Source organism: Dioscorea cayenensis, chromosome 17, assembly GCF_009730915.1.
Source record: "Dioscorea cayenensis subsp. rotundata cultivar TDr96_F1 chromosome 17, TDr96_F1_v2_PseudoChromosome.rev07_lg8_w22 25.fasta, whole genome shotgun sequence".
Classification (NCBI taxonomy): domain Eukaryota; kingdom Viridiplantae; phylum Streptophyta; class Magnoliopsida; order Dioscoreales; family Dioscoreaceae; genus Dioscorea; species Dioscorea cayenensis.
The window spans coordinates 782,923-801,899 of NC_052487.1; the positions used below are offsets into that span (position 1 = coordinate 782,923).

At 37.1% G+C, this 18,977-nt stretch overlaps 4 protein-coding genes across 5 annotated transcripts; 3 read left to right on the top strand and 1 right to left on the bottom strand.

Annotated features, from left to right (window-relative positions):
* The first annotated feature begins 551 nt into the window (after positions 1-551).
* LOC120279983 (scopoletin glucosyltransferase-like) lies at positions 552-2,430 on the top strand. Its single transcript, XM_039286672.1, has one exon. The coding sequence runs from the start codon at positions 657-659 to the stop codon at positions 2,118-2,120; it is 1,464 nt and encodes a 487-aa protein (XP_039142606.1). The 5' UTR covers positions 552-656; the 3' UTR covers positions 2,121-2,430.
* A 109-nt stretch (positions 2,431-2,539) lies between these two features.
* Positions 2,540-3,400, top strand: LOC120280436. Its single transcript, XM_039287279.1, has one exon. The coding sequence runs from the start codon at positions 2,540-2,542 to the stop codon at positions 3,398-3,400; it is 861 nt and encodes a 286-aa protein (XP_039143213.1).
* A 5,384-nt stretch (positions 3,401-8,784) lies between these two features.
* On the bottom strand, positions 8,785-12,798 carry LOC120280438 (proline-rich receptor-like protein kinase PERK8). The gene is made up of 11 exons (XM_039287283.1): positions 12,782-12,798; positions 12,508-12,643; positions 12,436-12,454; positions 11,396-12,391; positions 10,842-11,306; positions 10,665-10,751; positions 10,516-10,586; positions 10,340-10,416; positions 10,110-10,257; positions 9,247-9,408; positions 8,785-9,033 (listed from the first exon to the last, which is right to left on the bottom strand). The coding sequence occupies exons 1-11, from the start codon at positions 12,796-12,798 to the stop codon at positions 8,785-8,787; spliced, it is 2,427 nt and encodes an 808-aa protein (XP_039143217.1).
* A 946-nt stretch (positions 12,799-13,744) lies between these two features.
* LOC120280168 (RING-box protein 1a-like) lies at positions 13,745-18,920 on the top strand. Of its 2 annotated transcripts, XM_039286915.1 has the most exons (5): positions 13,745-13,921; positions 14,045-14,095; positions 14,257-14,316; positions 18,462-18,533; positions 18,633-18,920. In XM_039286915.1, exons 1-5 carry the CDS (start codon positions 13,783-13,785, stop codon positions 18,668-18,670), a joined length of 360 nt encoding a protein of 119 aa, XP_039142849.1. In that variant the 5' UTR covers positions 13,745-13,782; the 3' UTR covers positions 18,671-18,920. The 2 variants fall into 2 exon arrangements, with proteins under 2 accessions (XP_039142849.1, XP_039142847.1); XM_039286913.1 differs by having other exon boundaries at positions 13,745-14,095.
* The last annotated feature ends 57 nt before the right edge of the window (positions 18,921-18,977 follow it).

Below are 18,977 nucleotides of genomic sequence, written 5' to 3' on the forward strand. Positions count from 1 at the left end.
TTGCCAGCAATTTTTTTTTAAAAAAAAAAGTGATAAATCACGTTCATTAATAAAAATCTATATTTATGATTTCTTTTTATTTTTGGAGGCATTAATGCAGTGGCAGCCTGCATGCATCAACAACCATTGTTTTTAATTTAAATTAAATCCATATAGTTTTTTGAGAATCAGTACCGTGCATGAGTAAAGCATATGGTCAAACATTAGAATAGGAAAACATCCGACTCAATAAATAATACTTTAATTTAAAACAATATAAAATACTATTATTTAATGAGTCCGATGTATTCACTGCAGAAAATGATTTATTGTCCTGTCTAAAATTGTATGACAGGCCAGATAATTTAAATCACCCATAATGCATTTAAAATATCATTAAATTATTGATAGACATTTACAACTACTTATCATGTTTCACCATGTTTACTGTTTATTATCACTATATTCGAATTTTTGACCACATGCAAGTGTTTTGCATTAGTCCATTATTACAGCGCACCTTCATCTGGCCACACACGTACGCCTCTCTATCTTTTTCTTTATAAATCGTGGAAAAATCCTGCCACACTTGCCATCCTCCAACTCCAATTAATTGTTCTTCTAACGCTCATCTCTCTCTCTCTCTGTCTCTCTGTGTGTAAGCTTGTCATCCCTTCATGGCGACCTTAACACAAAATCAGCTACACATCCTCTTCTTTCCATTAATGGCACCAGGTCACATGCTTCCCATGCTCAACATGGCCAAGCTCTTTGCATGTCATGACCACAGAGTTAGAGCCACCATTCTTACCACCCCAGCCAACGTCACCACTCTTGTCAAAACTATCACAATTAACTCAAACTCCAAAATAGAACTAGCTCTCATCCCCTTCCCCTCCACCGCCGCCGGTCTCCCCCTCGGCTGTGAAAACCTCACCACCATCTCTTCTCATGATGACCTCACACCCAACTTCATTCAAGCTGTCTCCATGCTCACTCAACCCTTTGAACAAATCCTCAGAGAGCTCAAACCCAATGTAACCATCACAGATGCCTTCATTCCTTGGACCATTGACATCACAACCAAGCTGGGAATCCCCCAGATCATCTCCCATGGCACCGGCTTCTTTCCTCTTTGTCTTTCTGATATCATAGCAAACTACAAGCCACATGAGACCTTGCCAGCTGAAACTATGTCTTTCTTGGTTCCTGGAATCCCTCACCGGGTTGAGCTTCTCAAGACCCAAGTTCTAGACATCATGAAAGCTGGGAAACCAATGCTTGATCTCCTGCTTAAGATTAAGGACACAGAGAGTAGAAGTTATGGTGTAGTGGTGAATAGTTTCTATGAGCTGGAGCCGGACTACGTCCAACACTACCGCACTGTCATTGGGCGCCGAGCCTGGCATGTTGGTCCTGTGTCTTTGTGCAATGAGGATGTCATCAACGGTGCTAGTGCTACTGATGATAAAGATCATGATGAGTGTTTACGTTGGCTTGATGAGAAGCAACCCGGGTCTGTTCTTTATGTTTGTTTTGGGAGCTTGTGTGCCTTCTCTGGTGATCAGCTACGTGAGATTGCTTTGGGTCTTGAGGCTTCTAATCATGCATTCATTTGGGTGGTTCCTAAGGTTCTTAAGAGGGATGAGGATATGGATTGGATGCCAGAAGGGTTTGAAGGGAGGATTAATATTGAAGGGAAAAAAGGTTTTATTATAAGAGGATGGGCTCCTCAGTTGTTGATATTGAATCATAAAGCTGTTGGTGGGTTCATGACTCATTGTGGATGGAACTCTACTCTTGAAGGTGTGTGTGCAGGCTTGCCAATGATCACTTGGCCTTTGTTTGCAGAGCAGTTTTACAATGAAAGGTTGGTTTTAGATGTGCTGAAGATTGGTGTTGCTGTTGGGATGAAGGAGTATGTGATGAAGCATGAGGATAGGCCATTGATTTATGGGATAGATATAGAGAGAGCTGTGAACTGTGTGATGGGTGGTGATGAAGAAGCTGAGGCCATGAGGAAGAGAGCTAGAGAGTTGGGAGTGATGGCAAAGAGTGCTGTTATGGAAGATGGGTCTTCTTATACTGAGTTAACTCGGCTCATCAATGAGTTGCTTCTCCTTGTTGAAAATATTGACTGAAAATCAGCAAAGACGAGGCTTGCATGGAGTTGGGATGGCGCATAGTTTGAGGAGTCTGAAAAGTAATGGCGTGGAACCCAAGGTGCATGCATTGGTTAAGGTTATCAGAGAAACTGAAAAGTTGTTTTAATGAGTCTGTGTTGGCACTCAATGGTTGGGTAGTCAACTTACTTTCACTGTTTGTCTGTTGTTTTTTTGAATTCAAAGTACTATATTGTCTGTATGCATTTAATGGTTTTTGTCTTTTGTAATAGCTTTAACTATGAGTCCTTTTACTTTGAATGAACTGATTTGAATCTTTAGAGTTTCATATCCCTTTTCTTCTCCTTCTTCTTCTTCCTGTGTTCTTCTTTATCTCCAAGCCCGTTGTTGTCGAGTTTAACTGGTATCAGAGATAGTTGGGTGCAGTGTTGGTCTCGATGGCGACGAACGAGAATGCTGTGAGTTTGTCACAGCCGGTTGTGCCCATCTTCACTAGAGAAAGCTACTTCAGATGGAGTTTGAGGATGAAGACTCTCTTCTGCTCCCATGAGCTCTGGGAGCTGGTTGAGGAGCGCTTACCGGGGGTAGAAGATGAAACTCGGAAGAGAGAAGCGGCAAAGAAGGATGCCAAAGCATTGTGTTTGATACAAGAAGCTGTTGACGAACCCATATTAGACCTTATTGCAGAAGCTGGTACCGCTCATGAAGCATGGGAGATGATCAAGACGAAGTTCCAAGGATCATCTAAAGTTGTGGCTGTGAGGAAACAGACACTTCGGCAAAAGTTTGAGATGCTCCACATGCAAGAAGGTGAACTGATAAAGGAGTATCTCTCAAGAGTGGTCACTATTGTGAACCAGATCAAAGCTATTGGGCACAAACTAACAGAGGAGGAAGTTGTTGGAAAAGTTCTTCGAAGTCTCTCCTCTAGGTGGGATTATGTTGCTGTTGCTATTGAAGAGGCCAAGGATATTGCAAAGATGTCCATGGATGAGCTGAGTGGGTCTCTCCAAGCTCATGAGATTCGCATCAATCGGTCTTCTGAGAAGGGGACTGAGAAGGCTTTCTATATGAAAGGTGATGCATCTAATCCGAGAGATGCTGAGAGACGAACCAACAGAGGAGGGTTTAGAGGCTCTTGCAGGGGACGAGGTAGAAGCAGAGGCCGTGGTGCAAGTCCTGAGAGGCGGAGTTCAGGAAACCATGAAAATAGAGGCAATAAGAGCTCAGTCCAGTGTTATCATTGCAAAAATACGGGCACGTCAAGGCAAATTGCTGGCTTAAAGACAAACCAGTAGAGAAGGGCTCTACGTTTGTTGCTGAGGAGAAAGAGGTCTCTAATCTGTTCATGGCCTGTTGTAATGATCATTCCAGAGATGATACGGTGTGGTTGGTGGACAGCGGGTGTTCCAATCACATGACAGGTGAGAAGAAGCTCTTCACTCATCTAGACGTGACTCACAAGCATAAGGTGAGGTTGGGAGATGATCAGGAGCTCTCTATTGAAGGATTGGGCACAGTTGCTTTGAACATTGGTGATGGAGCTGTGAGGTTACTGCATGAAGTGCAGTTTGTCCCAGCGCTTGCTCACAATTTGTTAAGCGTGGGGCAGCTGGTGAAGAAAGGGTATTCAGTTACCTTTGAAGATAATGTATACTCTATCAAGGATAAAGACACAGGAGTTCAGGTCATTAGTGTAATGCGAACAGGAAACAATATGTTCCCACTTTTTACCTCTGAACTTGGAAGGGCAAATGTTGCAGCAAGAGATCTTAATCTCTCTATGCTATGGCACCAAAGGCTGGGCCATGTGAACATACAAAGCATGGTTCAACTAAAGCAACAAAACATGGTGTTAGGTCTTCCTGAAGTTGTTGATTCGGAACGATGTGAAGAATGTGCTGCTGGAAAGCAAGTAAGAAAAGCCTTTGCAACTCAAAGGACTTGGAGGGCCACTAAAAGACTACAATTGGTGCATGCCGATCTTTGCGGACCTATGGAGGAAGCTTCACTTGGTGGGAGTAAGTATTTTCTTCTCTTGGTGGATGATTACAGCAGGTTCTGTTGGGTTTATTTCATCAAGTCAAAATCAGAGACTTTCGGTTGTTTTCGAGCATTCAAGGCTCTTGTGGAGAAGCATGCGGAATGTGATATTAAAGCACTTCGTACTGATCGTGGTGGGGAGTTCATGTCTAATGAGTTCAAGAGGTTTTGTTCAGAGTTTGGAATCAAGAGAGAGCTAACAGTCTCATATACTCCACAACACAACGGAGTAGTCAAGAGGAAGAACCAGACAACTGTGGAGATGGCACGCACTCTACTCACATCCAAGAGTCTTCCCAAGAGCTTCTGGGCAGAAGCCGTTGCTACGGCAGTACATCTCATTAACATCACTCCAACTGTTGCGGTGACTGGAAGAACTCCATATGAGGTATGGTATAACTCTAAACCTACTGTGAATTACTTGCGTGTATTTGGCTGTGTTGCTCGAGCACTCATCCCTTCTCAAAACTTGAGAAAATTTGATGAGAAAGGTGAGTGTTGTATATTCATTGGATACAGTCAAGAGTCAAAGGGTTATAAGTTATATAACCCAATGACGTGCCAAGTTATAATCAGTCGAGACGTGGTTTTCTATGAAGACCTTTGTTGGGATTGGAAGGTCAACAAGGAAGTAACTAGAAGGAATTCAGTTGTGGTGGTTGAAAATTCAGCAACTGAAGATAATTCAGATGCACAGATTGTTGATGAAAACACGGTACATCGAGTTGATGTTGCACCTACACTTGAGGGAATTGATATTGTAGAAACTCAGGAGGAGTTCAGTGGTGCGTCCTCAGATGAAACTCCACCTCAAAGAGTTAGATCTCTAAGTGATATCTATGAGAGTTGCACCTTTGCTTTGCGAGTCACTGATCCAACATCCTATAAAGAAGCTGTGAAGGTTGAAGAATGGAAAACGGCAATGTTGGAAGAGCTTGCAGCTATCGAGAAGAATGACACATGGAGATTAACAACTCTACCTGCAGACAAGAAGAAGATAGGCCTTAAGTGGGTATTCAAAACGAAATTTCATTCTGATGGAACGGTGAAGAGGCATAAAGCAAAGCTGGTGGCTAAGGGATATGCTCAAGAGTTTGGAGTAGATTATGAGGAGGTGTTCTCACCCGTGGCGAGGATGGAGACAGTGAGACTGTTGTTTGCCATTGGTGCTCAATTGAAATGGTCTCTTTATCATTTTGATGTTAAATCAGCATTTCTAAATGGAGAAATTGTTGAGGATGTGTACGTCGAACAACCTGAAGGGTTTGTGATTGAAGGGAAAGAGAATCAAGTCTACAAGCTTAGCAAGGCTCTCTATGGGCTAAAACAGGCACCCAAAGCCTGGTTTAGCAAGATCGACAATTATCTTATCGAACTTGGCTTCAAGAGGAGTCCAAATGCACATACTTTCTATAAGAAAACTAGAGGTGAAGGGGAGGTCTTGCTAGTCTGTCTCTATGTCGATGACATAGTGTATCTGGGTTCTTCATCGGCATTGATTGAAGAGTTTAAAACACACATGAAGGATGCCTTTGAAATGTCTGATTTAGGACAGCTGAACTACTTCCTAGGGTTGGAGGTAATCCAGTTAACTAATGGGGTGTTCGTTGGTCAACGAATGTATTTGGAGAATCTGTTAACACAATTCAACATGCTAAACTGTCGAGCTGTGACAACTCCAATGAATCAAAATGAAAAACTTAATGCTAATGATCAAGCACCTAGAGCAGATGGTCAAAGATATAGAATGCTTGTTGGGAAGCTAATCTATCTATCACATTCTAGGCCCGACATAGCATTCGCAGTAGGAGTACTCTCAAGATTCATGAGTAATCCTTCTGTGAATCATTATGGTGCTGGGAAAAGACTGTTGAGGTATCTAGCAGGAACCATGGGCCATGGATTATGGTACACACACAATGAAGACTTCAAGCTCACTGGGTATACAGACAGTGATTGGGGTGGCTGCGTCGAAGATCGAAGAAGCACATCAGGGATGGTCTTCAGCTTAGGCTTGGGTGTAATATCATGGCAGTCAAAGAAGCAGGATATCATTGCTTTATCAACAACTGAAGCCGAGTACGTTGCGGTTACTGCTGCGGCTTGCCAAGGTGTTTGGCTCCGGAGAATGCTTGGTGATTGTGGACTTGAGTAGAGAGGTCCAACTTTAATTTTGTGCGACAATGTGTCAGCAATTATGGTGGCAAAGAATCCGACTCTTCATGGTTGGACTAAACATATTGAAATCCGGTTTCATTTCATCCGAAATCTAATTTCTGAAGGTTTGATAATATTGGAGCATTGTAGTACTGAGAACCAGGTTGCTGATATTCTGACCAAGCCGTTGGGGAGTCAAAAATTTCTCTACCTAAAGATAATGTTGGGAGTGTATGATTTTCACTCAAGGGGAGATGTTGAAAATATTGACTGAAAATCAGCAAAGACGAGGCTTGCATGGAGTTGGGATGGCGCATAGTTTGAGGAGTCTGAAAAGTAATGGCGTGGAACCCAAGGTGCATGCATTGGTTAAGGTTATCAGAGAAACTGAAAAGTTGTTTTAATGAGTCTGTGTTGGCACTCAATGGTTGGGTAGTCAACTTACTTTCACTGTTTGTCTGTTGTTTTTTTGAATTCAAAGTACTATATTGTCTGTATGCATTTAATGGTTTTTGTCTTTTGTAATAGCTTTAACTATGAGTCCTTTTACTTTGAATGAACTGATTTGAATCTTTAGAGTTTCATATCCCTTTTCTTCTCCTTCTTCTTCTTCCTGTGTTCTTCTTTATCTCCAAGCCCGTTGTTGTCGAGTTTAACACTCCTGACTGGAAAACTTACGCAACAGTGATCGAATACAAAATTTATAATTTAATAATATATAAATATATTATAATTAATGTTATCTTTGTCATGCAATGCTTTGTTTGTTTGTGTGTTGGGTGTGTTCAGCCTAGGAGTACTGGCTTCGCTTTCCAAAGTTTATTTCTTCCCAACTATATATATATATATATATAAAAGCCAACAACCTTTGGGTTAATTGGCACCGAATCTCTTATATGGGTTTTTATTTTGGATAGAGTGTAGCTTCCCGAGTTCAATCCTCGCTCAATGCAAGGTGAGGACATTGTGGCATAGAGTGTGGCTCACCCACGTACCCTTCCTTTGATTAGACGTTTGTCACCCTTTTAAAATAATATATATCATAATTTTTGGAGTTAATTCAATAAGTCAAAAATATTTATATTCGTAGTTTGCCGATCTAATTTAATAATAATAAAAAAAACACTCAGTAGCATTGCCACGTTTCTTCTGTTTTGTCCTATTTTTTTTTTTTAAATGAATGAACAATTGATTTAGTGAAAGTCTCATAATTTTTATGTAGACCACTTTAATTATAAGTGATTATTTTTTTAACTTTATGTAGTTAATGCCGTCAACAGGGTTTCTTATTCAATAAATTTGTGATTTATCCATTTTTATCTGAAAAAAAAAATTTTTACCACAGACAATAATATGTGTGGCCTTTTAAAAAAAATAAATAAATAATACGTGTGGATAGGACTTTTTAATAATATATATATATTTAAATAATTACATTATCCTACAATGAGTTCTCCACAATGATAAGTTCTGTAATTATACTTATATATACTAAACTTCTAATATTTCCTAATAATAAAAGTTTAAGTTTATATATAAAATTAATTGATGGTTGTTCCATTTCTTCTGTTATTATTTCTTTCATTGAAGAAGCTAAATAGAATTTCTTGAATATAGAGACCACTAGTGTTTTTTTAATTTTATGCTTGAACCCAGTTTGTTTTCCATCACTTTTGATGATGGCCTCCTATTTATGTTTGTGTTATTTTCCCCCTCTCCTAGGGCTGTAAACGAGCTGAGCTGAGCCAAGTATCACTAGGCTCAAGTTCGGCTCGAGTTTGTTTGAGCAAGTTTTTTTGTGCTTGAGCTCGGTTTTCTGAAAATTTCAAGTAGCTCGAGCTCGGCTCGAGTTTGTTTGAGCAAGTTTTTTTGTGCTCGAGCTCGGTTTTCTGAAAATTTCAAGTAGCTCGAGCTCGGCTCGTTTAAGCTCGAGTTTAGATAGTATATATAATGTAAGTAATTTAATATATTTATATAATTATATATTTTTGTAATTAATATATAAATAATTTAATATTATATATATAAGCTCGTTTAGACTCGCGAGATTCACGAGCTAAGTATGTTTGGGCTTGAGCTCGGCTCGACAACATAAACGAGCAGTTCGAGCTCGACTCGGCTCGTGAAAAATCGAATCAAATTCGAGCACTGACCGAGCCGATTTTGAGTAGCTCATGAGAAGCTTGGCTCATTTACACCCTACTCTCTCCTTGTTTTCTGTTGTTAATTATTTTTTTTATACTTGTTTTTATTTTAATAAATTTATATTGAATTCAGTTTATTAAAAAAAAAAAAATTATGCTTGGGTTGAGACTTGAGAGTTGACAAACATGGTCTTGTATCTCTGGTCTAAATTTCAAACAATTATTAATTGAAACCCCTTCCAAAATACTTGTAACTTCCTTCAGAGCTCCAAAGGAAGGCTGCCTCTTTGGCTCCCACTGTGAATCTCGGCACAATGCCTAAGCTCTTCAGTGTTCTGTTATGCAGAATTCTGAAGATTCAGTGGCTTGCTTGAGTCCCTAGAATCATCACTGTGGTCAGAGCTCCAATTTTCATGATCTCTTGATGAGCCATTTTGAGAGCTACACTTGCCACTTCCAAAAGCCATTAAGCGGAATTGTTGAATATCTACTGAATACTGCTCGGAATTATACACCGTGCTCTGTCCGAACTTCGCTCCATTTGTTAGATCAAACATCTGTCCATCATTGTCCATTGCTCTCACCACCTGAACAGGAATGATAAATCACACTTGTTATTTATCAGTAAATGTATGAAAAACAATTAACTACATTGTCTATATATATAATTTATGAAGTGACAGATCTAATACAAAGGTGACAATGTAATTTATCTGACAACATTGAATATGAAAGTATTTGTTATGCAGTAATATAAATTGTTGAATTTATACTGAGAGTTTGATGTGTAGGATGATTACCTGGGCCATGCGAGGACGTTTAGGAGCTGAATGGCGAACGCAGGCAGCTGCCACTTCAATCATATTAAACATCTCATTTTTACTAAAATTGCCTTCAAGCCTTGGATCAACTAATTGTTCACAATTTCCTGTTTCAAGTGCATTGATTAACTGCGGTCTTGCCTGTCAAAGTAGAGAGCTTGTGTCACATATTACAACTAAAATAAAAAGGTCTATCTAATACTCCCAAACAATAAATTGTGGATGGTTTGTTTACAAAAGAGATGATTTCTGCATAAAAATCTAAACTTCCAAAGAATTCAGGTAAGTTTGCAAGGTACTATTAAAAGATCGTTTCTTCGTGTTCTATGCAGAACTAGGCCACTCCTGAAATTGGAATAAAGAGTTACCATACAGACCTCACTTGTCTATTTGTTCATTCTAAATAACACAAGCTAAGCGATATGACAATCAAATTAAGAAATTAATCCACTTGTGATGTATGATATGATCTAGGGGATCATCATTATCCTTATCAGAAAGATTTAAGTGTATAGAGATTTTGGGATGAGGGACCAACTAGATGTATCTCCAACCAAAACTTCGCAATGTCGAGACTAGGAACCCACACAAACTGATTTATAAAGGAAAGGAACAAAGCAAAAGAAATTAATGATCATCTTGTTGAATGTAAATTTGTCTCAGGTTGCACTACAGTCTGAAAGACATTTCCTCGATCAGTGTTAGATTTCGCCGATAGCATCTTACGCTTGTGCAAAGTATATATGTATCTATTTAATTATGCTTTCATCAAATAATTAAGTACATCTTTATTTTAGAGACAAACAAAAGTGGTTATAGATAAGCAAATGCTAGAGCATTACCCATTCAACTAAACTCTCTTCTCCCAAAGGCTGAGATGAATCTACAGGTTTTCGGCCTGTTATAAGCTCTAGAAGCACAACTCCAAATGAATACACATCGGATCGATCAGTCAATTTCCCGCTTAACGCATATTCTGGTGCCATATACCTGGAAAAATGATCTTGTTTAAAGATTAAAGGAAACAAAGCATGGAGAAAAACAAAGTCTCTAAAAAGAATCCAGGACATACCCGAATGTGCCTACTACACGAGTCGATACATGAGAGGCTGTATCATTTGAAAGTCTAGCAAGCCCAAAATCTGCAACCTGCCATTTCAGAAAAACATTTACTTCAAAATTCTTAACATAAGATACATAAATATGTGAATGGGGAAAAAACAATAAGTATGGGCACAGTTAGCATGCCTGTGCTTCAAAGGCTTCATCCAACAAAATATTAGCTGATTTAATGTCTCTATGAATGATTCGAGGATGACCTGAAGAAGAAACACTAAAAAAGTATAAGCTTATGAAGATGATCACTATCTTTTATCTAATGTAATAATGATCCTTACAATCTTCATGCAAATACGCCAATCCACGAGCAGAACCAATAGCAATCCTCACCCTTTTTAACCAATCCACGACGGGCAATCCCTTCCCTGTCAACCAAATCCAAGATAACCTTCATGAATGATACTTCACCAATGTTCAAGTAAAGTGAAACACATATCATCCATGCAAAAAATTACCATGTAAATGATGCTCAAGTGTGTTATTTGGAACATATTCATAGACAAGTAATCGATGATACTCAGCTATACAGTATCCCACCAAAGAGACCAAATGAAGGTGGTGAACTCGACTAATGATCTCAACTTCTGCTCTAAATTCCCTCTCCCCTTGCCCACTCCCTGTTTTAAGTTGTTTGACAGCAACACATCTCCCATCTGATAGCCAACCCTTGTATACACATCCAAAGCCACCCTCACCAATGAGATTGTCCGGAGAAAAACTATTTGTTATTTCCAACATCTCTTCAAAGGTGAACCAAGTCTTTGAAACAGCAGGGTTTGTCAATGCAGCAACATAAGCATGACCATGATAATCCTCATTCAAATAGCCAGGAGCACCAGGACAAGTTAATGGTGGTATGAAATATGGATCCCGGCAAACCACAAGTTGGTCTTTGTTTCCATGAATATTGTAAAAGCCATCTGCAAAAACAAAAGTAAATGAATGAACCATATGAGCAAAGATAAAAAAAAAAAATATATTCCTTCACTTGAGTTTACACATAAGTTACCAGGTGGTCTATACTGGTTGCTTATAGCATGAGTCCTACTCTTCCTTTTCTTGATGGCCACAAAGACACCAACTAACAATAGGATAATGACCAGTGCTGAAACACTTAAACCAATAATGACTTGAGTCCCAACATAGAGGCCAGCTTCTGATGAAACTCTTGTTGGTGTTGGCCTCACAGAAGAGGAACTGGACTCTTTAGGAGGATTTACACTTTGGATACCATTCAATTGTTGGCCATTTGATATGGATGCTGGTGATGGCTTTGATGGCATGGTTTGGGTTGAGTTAGTAGATGTCAATGGGTTCGAGTTATTACTAGTTGAAGAAGATGCTGGAGCTACTGGAATTGTCGGTGAACCAGGTTGTACCGGTACCAAGAATGGTGAATACTCAGAGGATGGAGATGTTGGAAATTCACTTGGAGGAAGCGGCGGTGGTGGCGGTGTCACATTGGGTGGGGAAAGAATGGCAACAAGAGGAGGGGGAGAGGGAGAGGGAGGAGGAGGTGAAAGAGAAGAAGGTTCATAAAATGAATAAGAGTTGGATGGTGTAGATGGTGAATTATTATTGACAACAGGAGGAGGAGAAGGCAAAGGCGGAGGTGGTGGAGAGAGTAGTCCATTTGAAACGGGTGAAGTTGGCGGTGTTAATGAAGATGGAGAAGCTGGAGTATGAGAATTGGATTTCGACAAAGGAGAGGGGACACTTTGTTGAGGAGGCGGAAAAGAAGGTGACTGTTCGACAGGAGTAGGAGGAGAAGGCTGAGAATGGTTAGCTAGAGGTAAACTAGATCCATTTGAATATAGTGCTGGTGAAGGTAGAGGAGGTGGCAAGGATTCAGAGTTTGATAAGGGTGGCATTGTATTTGTAGAATCAGGAGGTGGAGCAGAGCTCAAAGACGATGGACTCGGAGGAGTAACAGGATCTAGCATTTCGAATCTTGTTGGCAAAAGAGAGAACTCAAACTTCGACAAAGATCCAGATTTAATAGTTCCTGCAATTCAACCATTGATAACTTTGTAAACATTAATATAGTACTTGAAACTCTCAAGACACACTACTCATGAACAAAAATTGCAAATAAACTGCAGTTAAGTGATTGGATTACACCTGAAATTTCAGCTTCATCCATGGCAAATGATACACTACAAAATCAACTTCCTTGTTCTTCCATTGTTCCCTTCGTTCCTCATTGTCATAGAAAAGGAAGGATGAATATTCATCATTCACAGTTTCTAAGACAATCCTGTAAACAAAATTCCAGTGCATATATAAGTATTAATGTTCATTTAAAAGCAAAATTCTGTTGATAAAAATCCACAGCTTTAACATTATCTTCTGTTTTTATTCTCTTCAATGCTAAACTCTGTTCATAGATTTCAACCCAAGTTCATCTGCCATTTAGATAATCCAAGAATATCAAAAGGAGAAACAAGCTTTGATTCCAAACAATGGGAACATTACAAACAATTATTTCCAAACAAATTCTACAATTGTTCATCCTTATCACTTGATAATTAAATGAGAACCATGAAATATAGTCACCAATACTACAAGATATACATAGCCATGTATGCAAGCAAGACACCAACAACACCAAAATGAATGAAAAAAAAAAACTCAAATTTCAGCAAGATCCAACAATTACTGTAAAAACCCTAACCCCAGAAAGAAAAATTAATTAAAATTCACAGGAAAAAAAGAGGAAATGCATACCTCGCCGGTTTTCCCCTCTCTTCTCTTCTTTCTAGATACTAGCCATTGAAAACCAATGGAAGATAACGCCCTTTCCTTCAAAAAGGAAAGAAAAAAATTAAAAATCATAGCGATCTTGAGATACATTTTGGTTCCATTCTCGGGATGCTTCGCGGGTTGTTATTTCCCGCGCAAACTAACGGCAAACCTAAATAAACCTTTTTAAGAAAAATAAAAAAAGAAAAGAAAAGAATAAAAAGGAGTTTCTTAATTTAAATATTTATTAGGTTTTATTTTCTCTGTTTGTTTTTTTTATTATTATTATGAGCATTTAAATAAATAAAAAATAATTTTCCACCCTATAGAACCAACTTAATATTATTCCCCTCCAAAATTTAATTAAATAAAAATATTTATTAAGCAAACAATATTTAAATAACCATTATTATTAACAAACAAATTTTTATTATCTAAATATAGCATTATATTTATAATGTTTTTTATTTTTAAATCCAATCAAAGATAAATATGATCAACGGCTTTGATTTTCTAATCCTCGCCTAAGATTTTCAACGGCTCAGATGTTCCCAAACCATCTCTCTCTCATCCCAGGGCCTCTATAAATAGCCCTCCCACTGTTCCTAATTCCATTCATCTCTCTCTCTCTCTCTCTCTCTCTCTGATCGTCCGATGGCGGCCATGGACACCGACATCAACATGGTCCCCGCCGGCGAGGGTTCAAGCGGTGCTGGTCCGTCTTCGTCGGTAGCGAAGAAGCCCAAGAGGTTCGAGATCAAGAAGTGGAACGCTGTCGCGCTCTGGGCTTGGGGTATGCCGACTCGAAACCCTAGGATCAGTCATTTGGCTTTCATTACCCCACCATTGAGGGTTAGGGTATTTTGGTTGAAGATCTCTGATCTTATTTTCTTTGTTTTTTCTTGTTTCGATGCAGATATCGTCGTGGATAACTGTGCGATTTGCCGGAATCACATCATGGATCTATGTGAGATCATGTTTTGTTTTCTTATTTGGCTTGTTTTCCGCTAAATTTTGGATGTGATTCTTGATTTAGGGTTAGGGTTAGGGTTAGGGTTAGGGTTTTGTTTTCTTTTTAGTTTTCGCTTCTTGATGAGGGTTTTGGTGGTTTCTTGAACTTTATGTCAGGCATCGAGTGCCAGGCTAATCAGGCCAGCGCGACCAGCGAGGAGTGCACCGTCGCTTGGGGTATATCTCTTTGTTCTTATGATGCTTACCTTTATATGTGCTTCCGTTTTATTTGCTGATCGTTGTATTGTTCTATTTTAGTTAGATTCGTATCTTGCTGATAGTATTGTGCTCTTGCTTGTATTAGTTATCTGATAGTCTGCCTATAATAACTGATGTTGTTTCATCCATTTGTGGGCATTCTTGTCATCCTTTTTGGGGGGCAAAAATTCTAAGAGGAGCCTGTTTTAGAAAATGGTAAGAGGACCATGAAATAATACATGATAAGCATATGTGGACATTCATGTCGTCATTTTTGTGGGAATGAAAGTTCTAGGAGGAGCTCATTTAAGAAAATATAAAGAGGGCCATAAAATAATACATGATAAGCATAATTTAAGTCAAAATTGGCAAGTTGAAACTTATTGTGTGGTATGATGGCCTTTTTAATATTTTTTTACAGGATCTTCTCTTGGATTTTTTTTTCCTTTTCCTTATTCTAATTTAATATCAATATTCATGAAAGTATAAGATACTGTGCTTCTCATTGCTGAATGTGATTGTTGCTTTTGTTCATCAATATCTGGAATGCGTATGATACCATATGGTAGGGAGATTCACTCTGTTTCATTAAGCAGTCAAATTCTTATGAAGGTATTTAATTTGTAATTTTAGAAAACTAGTGGAGAGTGTGCATTATTTTTCTGTTTGTCTTTTCTAGTTGTTCATTATCATTTTTTTGCAAGAAAAAGATTTATTGATTATTCAAAAAGCTAAGGTTCTTGAGATTTCCTTATGTGAATAATATTTTGTCATCCTGGGTATTATTGTCTTTGAAGGTTCCAGTGCTTTCATCATGGTTTTTTTTTTCTATCTAATTCCCGCTCTTGTGTTGTTTTGCGATTTTGAATTTCCACCTACATGATTTTTTGCAGTTTGTGATCTGAACTTAAGAACGTCGACATTTTTCCATTTATAAGTTTTCTATCCGATCTTCAATGGGAGTTCCATTGATTTGGATCTTTATGTCTTGTATGTTTGATGCTATCTATTTCATATTATTCATAAGAATTAAAGCATGTCTAGAAAAGTAGTAGTTCAGGTTATGGATCAATTAAATTTCACGTAATGCATTTTGTGATTAGTATAGTATAGTCTCTTGTTCATTGAATGTAAATGATTGTGCGAGTGCCATGCCATGGAAATTTTTAGATGCGTCTCCTAATCTTTGCTCCATTTCTCTTCTACAATTGGAAGGATGTGTTTGGTTGCTCTTTTTCTATCTTTTATTCCATCTAACTTTCTCATGGCCAGTTTCTTGTTTATTTATCCTTGTTTGTATCTCCAATTCATTAAATCTCCTTAACTAACTGATTTTTAAAATGAAAAAAAAAAGTATTCAACGTAAGTGACTGTGTGAGAGCCTTAGCATGGAAATTTATGGAAATTTTTAGATGGTTTCTTATAATATTTGTTCCATATCTCTTTTGCCCTACAATTTAGAGGTTGTGTTTAGTTGTGCCTTTTTTTTTTGGGTCTTTTATTTCATTTAATTTTCTCATGTCCAGTTTCTTGTTTAGTTAATCTTACTTGTATCTCCACTCCAGTAGCTCTCTATAATTTTGACTGATTTTTAATTTGCAAAAATAATATTTAATCTTCTCATTTTATGTATTCTTTTTTTTCATGTGTGATGGTTTTATATTTTGAATTGTTATTGTACAACATGTTATGTTTGGTCGCTCTTATTTCCCTTTTGAGTAGCACATGTTATTGGTAATGTATCAGCATGCTACATGTTACCTATGTTGTGCTTTGTGCATAGCCATAAATAGAAAACAATACTTGGGTTACTTAATACAAATGCTGGATTAATTGATGTAAGAAAGTGCCAACTTCAGTTATTTTACATATATTGCTGCCAAATAACAAATAATAAGTTTAAAGGTGTATTAATGTTTAGAAGGAGTTCCACTATTTGCAGGGGGTTCCAAATTCTTTCAGTGATTGATCTGGCCGACTTTAATTTGTTGACTATGGTACAAGGATCAGTTTTTAGGTTTTATTTGTTTTGGTAGAATATTCTTGTGTTATCTTGTAGGGATATTTGCTTGTGCTTCCTCATAAAATGGGTAAATACTGGTATGCCCTTGTAAAAGCCATACTTACTTTTATGCCCCTATAACCTAAAGTTAATTTTAAATATTAATAAAAAACTGCCTCCCCCCTCTCCTTTTCTGTCTATCTTACGAGAGATAAGTCTTTCTTTTATTGGATTTTCACGTTGACTTTTGATTAAGGTATATAAGCAAAGTAGATATTCTGTGGGGTATGTAAGCACATATATTTATTCAATTTTGGTTTAGTCTAGCTAGTAGCTTATGCATTTTCCCCTTAAGTTGATCTAGTTCATATTTCTACTTTTATAAATATGAAGACCAGTAATAAGTTGAATGGAGGGTGATTATAATTCCCTTGCTTACTAATGTATTACTTGAAAACAAAACTACAAGATACAACATATGTGCTTGCTACTACATGTTATATAATGCAACTAGAATATTCAACGTATGTGTTATGTTTTTAACTAGAATATTGAACTAGTGTAAATAAGCATCAAGCAGAATGTAAGTGAGATTCAAGCAGTGTAACCTAGATATCTGTTTTATCTGGGGAGAATTATTTATCTAGGGATAAATTTGATCATATGTTGCCCTCTTGATCTTACTTTTGATCTGAATAATAGAGTTTTAGATTGGCTTATCTCCACTCCATCTTAATTTTTTTTCTTTTGATTTCATTTTAACTCTGAAATTTTTTTAATTACCTTATCATTTCATATGTTTTTAAACTCCATAATTTTTTATCTTTATAAATTGATTCTTATATAATCTTTTTAAATATTCACAATTCTAAGAGTTCTATTTAATTTTAATATAATTTAAATCCCTCATCTTAAATTCTATTTCTCTGAAAGCAATAATGCTACCCTTCTAAGAGCAATGTGCTTCACATGTCTATATGTATACACATTTGCATACAAACAGGCACGCGCATGCGCACACACGAGCATATGTATATATGTGGCTGTCTCCATGTATCCGTTTTCAATAAATTTGAGTGTTGAATATCCTCTAATACTTGCATACTAGGTATCCATGTCCAAGTAACACTTGAATTAGGAAGAATTTAATATAGAAGTATATTTCAATTTTCTATAATATAAATCCTTTGGGTTTTTTTTTTCTTCTTTTATTCTTGGTATATGTGGGTACTTTGTCTGTGCCACATTTTTTTTTCTTTAATCATATGTTGTTACTTCAAAAAAATATTTTCATCTTATCTAGTGCTCATATTAATCCCCTTACCTCAAGGATGTGTGTGGTTTAAATTGTAGGACATGTATTAGATAGGTTATAGGGAGAACTTTATTTTTTAAGTCTTATCACACAAATTTTATTTATTCTTCCTGATTCAACATTTAAGGTTTTCTTTGACCTTTAGGTGTGTCTTTTTGGTTTAATGTTTGTTTCTTTTCGCTCACCAACTTGAATTATCATTACCAGTTCATTCCAATGCCATTGAATCATAGTTTGTACCCAATATATATGGCTTTTTCCCATTTTGATAGTCATACGTACATGCACCTGAGCCTACCATCATAGCTGTTCGTATTTGTGAATTAATATTGCCAACTTGTCCATGACATAATAATTTGTGCATACTTGAGTTTCATCAAATTTCTCTGCTATCTGATTAAGTACCATTTATTATATCCTTGTTGGCTTATTGTTGAAACATTGAAGGTTTGAGGTTAAGGAAAGGAACACTCTTCTGAAATTGTACTTGTGTGGAAAACTTGTATCTAACTTTGACTTAATTACTGTTAATCAACATAATTTGTTGAAGATTATTTATTGATTTTTTATTTTTCGAATTAATGATAGATGTTTATTAATATTATTATAATTAGGTAATATATTCAATTTAAATAATTATATTTTTGTGAAAAAAAGTTTTGTGTGGTAATTTGCTGGTCACTTGTTGAGTTAGTCTTGGTGCTAAATCTTATACGGTTTGGTGTGTGTTGTGCTTATAATTGTATTTGTAAGCCTTGAGTCTTTCCTTACTCACTGATCCAATTTGTGTGCATTTGTTGAAAATAGGTGTGTGCAATCATGCCTTTCACTTCCATTGTATCAGTCGATGGCTGAAAACTCGCCAAGTTTGTCCACTGGGTAAAATACACTCTTCTCCATTTGTATATCTTAATGAGTTTAAACTTTTAAACGTATTTATATAAATAGTAACTTGCTAATAATGTATGAAATATGCAGACAATAGTGAATGGGAGTTCCAGAAATATGGGCACTGAAAGGTTGATGAACCACCCATAAGCATCAAGCATGCCAAACAAAGTGTGAATCTATCTTCTTCCTGCCTTTGCCCAATTGTCCCATGCTTGTATGCGGTCAGTCTTATCTGCGTTATGAATGAGGCGTCTGATCCTAGTAGGACATCTCTTATTTCATCGCTCTCTTTAACTTATTAAGATATATTGTAAAGTTGATTCTTGTCATCTTTTTTTAGCTTGGATGGAAAAAATATATTGAGTGACAGTAATATATATATATATATTATATATATATTATATATATATTGGATGAAGATATTTACATACA

Bases quoted from the DNA above. Each gene is read 5' to 3' on its own strand.
- LOC120279983 (XM_039286672.1), top strand. From the start codon at position 657: ATGGCGACCTTAACACAAAATCAGCTACACATCCTCTTCTTTCCATTA.
- LOC120280436 (XM_039287279.1), top strand. From the start codon at position 2,540: ATGGCGACGAACGAGAATGCTGTGAGTTTGTCACAGCCGGTTGTGCCC.
- LOC120280438 (XM_039287283.1), bottom strand. The intron at 10,258-10,339 runs GTATGTCCTGGA...TCATTTTTCCAG, and splicing joins CGTGTAGTAGGCACATTCGG to GTATATGGCACCAGAATATG. The intron at 9,034-9,246 runs GTAATCATCCTA...ATTCCTGTTCAG, and splicing joins AACGTCCTCGCATGGCCCAG to GTGGTGAGAGCAATGGACAA.
- LOC120280168 (XM_039286913.1), top strand. From the start codon at position 13,783: ATGGCGGCCATGGACACCGACATCAACATGGTCCCCGCCGGCGAGGGT. The intron at 14,096-14,256 runs GTGAGATCATGT...ACTTTATGTCAG, and splicing joins GAATCACATCATGGATCTAT to GCATCGAGTGCCAGGCTAAT. The intron at 14,317-18,461 runs GTATATCTCTTT...TGTTGAAAATAG, and splicing joins GGAGTGCACCGTCGCTTGGG to GTGTGTGCAATCATGCCTTT.